The sequence below is a fragment of the Ursus maritimus genome, unplaced genomic scaffold, assembly GCF_017311325.1.
Source record: "Ursus maritimus isolate PB19 unplaced genomic scaffold, ASM1731132v1 scaffold_24, whole genome shotgun sequence".
NCBI lineage: Eukaryota > Metazoa > Chordata > Mammalia > Carnivora > Ursidae > Ursus > Ursus maritimus.
The window spans coordinates 16,404,252-16,410,442 of NW_024424897.1; the positions used below are offsets into that span (position 1 = coordinate 16,404,252).

The 6,191-nt window shown below is 45.2% G+C and overlaps 1 protein-coding gene and 1 long non-coding RNA gene across 8 annotated transcripts in view; one reads left to right on the forward strand and one right to left on the reverse strand.

Annotated features, from left to right (window-relative positions):
- The window catches only part of LOC121104976, a 12,789-nt gene extending 8,390 nt beyond the window's left edge, over positions 1 to 4,399 (reverse strand). The window contains exons 1-2 of the long non-coding RNA XR_005837354.1: positions 4,061 to 4,399; positions 690 to 847 (exon numbers count right to left, since the gene is read on the reverse strand). This is a non-coding gene — a long non-coding RNA (uncharacterized LOC121104976). The remainder of the gene's footprint in view (positions 1 to 689; positions 848 to 4,060) is intronic.
- A 74-nt stretch (positions 4,400 to 4,473) lies between these two features.
- The window catches only part of CDC27 (cell division cycle 27), a 74,645-nt gene continuing 72,927 nt past the window's right edge, over positions 4,474 to 6,191 (forward strand). For all 7 annotated transcript variants that reach the window (XR_005837355.1, XM_008693574.2, XM_008693576.2 and 4 more), the window contains exon 1: positions 4,474 to 4,805. Coding sequence is in view for 6 of the 7 variants with exons in the window: in XM_008693574.2 (XP_008691796.1) it covers positions 4,779 to 4,805 (27 nt within the window). In the remaining variant the exon portion in view is untranslated. The remainder of the gene's footprint in view (positions 4,806 to 6,191) is intronic.

The following is a 6,191-nucleotide window of genomic DNA, read 5'->3' on the forward strand; positions in this document are numbered from 1 at the left end:
AATTTATATATAATTTATAATTTATATATATAATTTATATGGATTTATAATATTTCAATATTATAATATAATATTATTTATATTATAATATTTTATATTTTGATTTATAATATTTTAATATTTTAAAATATTATAATATTTTAATAACTTTATAATTTATAAATTTATAATATTTTAATAACTTTATATTTGTGCAGGGCACTCTACTAGATAATGGGGGCATCAGGGTAAGCCAAAGTCCCTGCCTTCATGGAATTTATATTAAACAAATACAACTAAAATTACCATACACACTATGAAGGAAAAGAACAAAGATGCTGTAAGTGAGAATCATAGGGTAGAGCTAATAATTTTGTTTAGGTGGACAGGGAATATTCTGAGGACATAATATCAAGGCTGAAGCCTGAAAGATGAGTTGAATTTAGCTAAAGAGTAAGGGCAAAGTATTTCAGGAAGAAGTAATATGTGTAAAGGCTTTAATCAGTCAATATTGTTTTATTGACTTTAGTCAATATTTTTAAGCATATACTAAATATGTAATGCTTTTCAAAGAACAATATAGAGAAAATAAGACAGCCTTTCCTTAGGGAGATAAGACACAAACCATCTTGATCATAGTGGTCTGCTCAGGACGCTAGAACAAAATACTACAGACTGGGTGGATTAAACAAAGAAATGTATTTTCTCACAGTTCTGAAGGCTAGAAGTCCACGATCAAGGTGCTAGCAACTTTGGTTTCTGGTGAGAGCTTTCTTCCTGGCTTGTAGATGGCCACTTTCTTGCTCTCTGCCCCATGCGACCTTCCCTCTACCCTCTTAGGTTTGAAACATGGGCCCTGCAAATTAAACTGACAAAAGACAGATTAACAGAATTTTAAAAACAAGAGTTTAAAAACAAAAGGTGATTGGGGCTTATATACCATCTTAGCAAATAGCAATACATTTGTGGAGAAGTGACAAAATAGAGGGGGAAGTTTGGGGCCTGTAGGGTGGTAAGTTGTGGGAAGGTAAATACATGGGGGAACTAATGGAAGGTAAGGGTTATTTCAGTAGGGTTTGTTTGTGCAGACCCAAATCAGTGCCAAATCCTCGTCTCTAGTGATAATGGTTATTTTCCTCCTCCTGGTACAGGAGCGGGGAGGGAAGCACCTTCACAAAGGGAAATTTATGTCCTGCTTTTAGGCAGATAGCGGAAAGCAAAGAGCTCTTTCTGTGTTTGCTGCTTCCTAATTGCTTTCAGGTCAAAATAATCCTCATGCCAAAGTGACATATTCTGGTCCCCTTCGTGGGAATGTGGAGTATAACAGGGAGGTGAGACAAGGCTGAATAAGAAGGCAGGGACTAGACCTGGGAGGGCCTTAAAGAAAAGTTAGGGGTGCCTGGGTGGCTCAGTTGGTTAAGTGTCTGACTCTTGATTTTGGCTCCGGTCATGCTCTCAGGGTCTGGGGATCAAGCCCCTTATCAGTGGGGCTCTGTGTTGGGCATGTAGCCTGCTTAAGACTCTTTGCCTCCTTCTCCCTCTGCCCCTCCCCACTTGCACACTCGCTCGTGCTCTCTCTCTTAAGAAAAAAAAAGAGAGAGAAGTGAACAGGTTTGAGCGATATCCTGAGAGCAATGGGAATTCACGAGTTGGGTGGGAAGGTTTAGGACAGAGTCCTGACATGATCAGACTTGGTTTTGAGGATAGGTAAGGCTAGAGACAGGAAGAGACACAAAGGTACTTTCAGGGTAAAATTAGTAGGGCTTTTGTCACTGGATGCTAGGGTCAAAGAGAGAGAGCTGTTTCAGGTTTGGGCAACAGAGAGGGTGACAGTACCTTAAATTGGGGTAGGAAATATTTCAAGTATGAGGACCAAGGATGTCGTTCTGAACAAACACCTGTGAGATGTCCAGTTGACAGCTAGGCATTCGGGTCTGAAGTTCTGAGAAGGGGTCTGGCTAGAGATAGAGATTTTGGAACAATTTTACTCCCCCCCCCCTTGGGAGAGGAAAGTGAGGCAAGGGCAGAGGGAGAAGGAGAGAGACAATCTTAAGCAAGCTTCAAGTCCAGTTCCGAGCCTGACTTGGGGCTCAATCTCAGAACCCTGAAATCATAACCTGAAATCAAGAGTCAGATGCTTAATCGACTGAGCCACCCACGCACCCCTGGAACAATTTTAGATGAAAGTGGAGGCCAAGAGAATAGGTGGGTTTGCAAAGGAAGAAAGCATAGGGTGAGGAGATGGCCTAGAACAGACCCTTGAAGCATTCTCACATGGGGGGGGGGCAAAGGAAACTGATGAAAACAGAGCAGTAGGAGGAAGAGCAGGAGACTGTGTGATAAGAGATGCCAAAGGATGATTTGACCAAGAGGGAGGAGGAAACACAGGGGTAAAAGCTTCAAGGTCAGATAACAGAAGAAGGGTAAGACAGCAGCCTCAACAGGGACAAAAGAAGGATACAGACAAGGGGGACTGAAGAAATTCAGAAGAGTAAGCTTGCTGGGGACTATGTTTTAATGGGACCTGCATCTTGGCAATGATACAAGTCTAGCTTCTTGAATAGCTCCCTAATAGCCACCTCCGAATCTGATTGAACATGAAACAGACCAAGAAGCAGGCTAAGGAGAAGAGATAATTTACCATGTTTGGAATAATGCTTATTGCAACCCAGATTTGCTCACCAGCTAAACATATGTGGATAATGGATGACAGCAGGATCCCCGAGTGGTTGCTGGATGGCAAGTCTAAGTAGGTCAATCAGGAACAAGAAGGAAATAAAAATGCTTTAAAAGACCCCACCAAAGCACAACTTCAAACAATGTGGCCTTGCTGTGGATGAGCAGAAAACCACAACAGATGTATTAGCCCAGTGAAGAACAGTTAGAAAAGACATGCCTTTTTGGGGGGGTGGGAGGGGGAAGAAGCGGGTATGCGTTAAGCAAATTCTAAGCTTCAGAGCCAGAATGCCAAGCATCACGGTCTCTTTAAATGCTGACTCTAGATACACATTTCACACACACAAATATCATTATATGCTGTGTTGTAAGTTCCTACATTCGAGTTTACAAGAACCTATTGCACAAGCACAAGACTTGGGTTGGCAGCATGTTGCGTGAAAAAGAGCCGTGTGTATAAAATGACCACAAACTTAGCATGAACAAACAATGTTACATGACAGTTTAAAATGCAAACACAGCTTTAGTCTACTTTAATAGAAGTCATCTAAATCATAAAAGCAATAGTCTCATCATTCTCCACATTAATTAGAATAAATGTGGAGTGTTGCATTCAGTTCAAAGCATCACATTTTAAGGGTGATATCTCTTATCCATCTCTTTCTTTCCATTACCACTACTAGATTCTCATCTCATATCTGGTAGATTGTTTCCAAAGATGGTCCAGCAGTCAATCCCCTGGGGGCACAAGCCTTTTGCAGGGTCACTTTGCTACTCCTCCCATCTAGAGCTGGAGTCTATTTCTCCTCCTCTTGAATCCAGGCCCGCCCTGTCACACTTTAATCAATGAGAACGGATGGGGTTTAACTTACAGACCTAGGCCTTAGATTAGACAACTAACTTTCAAAATCTGTTTCCATCACCTACCAAAAAACAAAATTTTAATAGTTCCCTGGTCACACATTTTGGGGGGAGAGGAAGGAAATTTGAGAGAGCCTATTAGACACATCAACACACATCAATTCATTTAATTCTTTTAGTCATCTTTTTCAGACTAAGGAAATAGAAGTTCAGAAAGATGACTTGCCTAAGGACCTAAAACTAGTTAGTGCCGGAGGTAAAATTCAAAATCAAGCCTCCGGATTTCCCAACACACCACAAGGCCTTTCCTATCTAGGAATAAAAATTTCTGCCTGCCTTCCGAGATTTTCCATGATCTGGTCACCTAAGTAGTTATTTCCAGTGAATGCCTTAACTCTTACCAGACTGATCTCATTTCTGCTTCCCCTCACTTACCAGCCTTCTCTTCTAATTCTACCCATCCTTCGGAATCCAGTTTGTCTCCCTTTTTCCTTCCATTAAACCTTCCTCATCTTAATCCCAATTTACTTCCCTCTCCTCTTACTTTTGACGTCACTTATGATGGGCACCACATAACGCAGCACTCTGTTACATTGTCTTTCCTTTGAAGAGACCGTAACTTCTTCAGTGTGGACAGCCTAAATCTTCCAAGGGTGGCAATCCTTCGAAATTTCCTATTTCCCTTTGAGCCATGATAGGTACTTCTGGAATGATGAATGAACTAAACTCAACAGACAAATACTTCTTAATTAAAGTCAGCCCCAAACTCTCTTATTTTACCCTCTGTTTAATCTACCGCGCATCAATTGATCCGCAGAGGTTGAGCGGCGAGTGGAGACAGTAGTCCGGCCACGTAACGCTCCCCGCCCGCTTCGGCAAGCCACGCCCAGCCGGCGGGTCGCCGATTGGGCGTGGCCCAGCCTAGGGAGGCCGATTGGGCGTGGCGTGCGTGAGTGAAGGCGTGGCCGAAAGGAGAAAACTACGCTCTGGATCGGACTCGGTAGTCTCCGGGAATCCTCGCCAATTTCCGGCAACGGTCTCCCCCTCCGCCGATCGGCTTCGGGCTTTTCCGTCTGACTCCCGCGCGGATCTCTCCATTTCGGGTATTTCCGTATCCCGCTCGGAGGTACTCGGCAATCGCTCGGCCTCCCCCATCCCCCGGTAACGGTCGCTGGTGAGTTTAAATGAGCCGGGGCTGGCCGGGCCGGAGCCGCTACGGGGGGGGCCTGAGGCACTGCAGAAAGTGGGCCTGAGCCTCAAGGATGACGGTGCTGCAGGAACCCGTCCAGGTAATGATAACCCCGCTCTCTGAGGCTTGGCTCGCAGCCTCGGCCGGGAAGCCGCGTATGGCCACTCCGCGGCCTGGTGCGGCCTAGGCCCGGCTGCTTCTCCCGCCTCCCCTGCTGCCGGGTCCTGCCTGTCTTCTGGTCGGCTCCGAGGCCTCGCCCGCAGCCCGAGCCGTGTTACCTAAGGGCCTGCGTTGCTTCCACCTGCGGTGTGAGCGCGGTTGGGCGATAATGCCTCCTTCCCCCGGCGGGCCAGCGTCCGGGGCCAGCCCCTCCTGTCAGTCCAGGGGCCTGGCCCCGGCCGGGGTGAGAGACGAGGGGCGGGGTGGGGGGGGCGCCGAAAACTCGCCCCAGGTGCTCTCTCGCCCAGAGGATGATTGGGAGGCACATTTGATCAGAGGAGCTTGGACCACCTTCGTAATGGTGGGGCAAGTTGGCGGGGGGTGTTTGGTTTTGTTTTTGTGCTCTGGGAGAGGCTGGAGGGACGATAGGATCGGTATTTTTAATCCTGATTTCTGTTTTGGTAACAGACTTCCTAGCCCACGTTGCTTTCCTCGCGCAGTGAATTTGCCCCCCTGGACAATGATCTGGGAAGAGAAAACTCCAAGGCCCAGTTTTGAGGGGCAAGCACCTCTACGAGGGAAGGGGGTGGCAACGGCAAATCTGGGGGCTTTCCCCGTGACCTGTGATGGGAATCAGGGGTGTTTTATTGTGCATGTTGATAAGGCGTTCAGGAAATGAAAGGCAAATAAGGGTTTTTACATCCATCCCACTGTCCTTACGACACCAGGGTATGCTTTGACGCACAGTGCTCTGTTGGCATGGGAGAAACCCTATTGGATTTGAAGTGTGATGCAGTGCCAAGTCATTTTCCCCCTGCCATCTCAAGAAACTGAATCTTTTGTCCCTTACTGATGGACCAGGTCTGGGAGATTTTCGACTCACTGTAGGATCTTTGCCTTGAATAGAAGAGTTGACCTCTACCAACTGCTGTCATTGAGTTATGGGCTTGCTTTATTTTGGAGTTACAAAGCAAATCAATTTTAGAAATTACTTCACATGACCCTTCATAGGCCTGTGATGTCAAATGATAAATATTTTAATACATGGCCACTTCTATATTTCCTTGATTTTTCTTCGCAGGATGAAATAGAAATTTCTCCCGGTTGGCTTCTTTACATACAGCTCTTTACATATAACAGCTATTAGTATTTGAACTAATGTAATGTGGGATTCTCTCTTAGGAAATTTACCTGTTTGTAAGTTGTATCAATGCTTCCAAAGCTATTTCTTGCCATCCAAATTCCTCTTACGGGTAAAGAGCCCCTCTTAAGCTTATTTTTTTGAGGCCTCATGTGACATTAGAAGTTTTCTGTACCTTCTTAAATG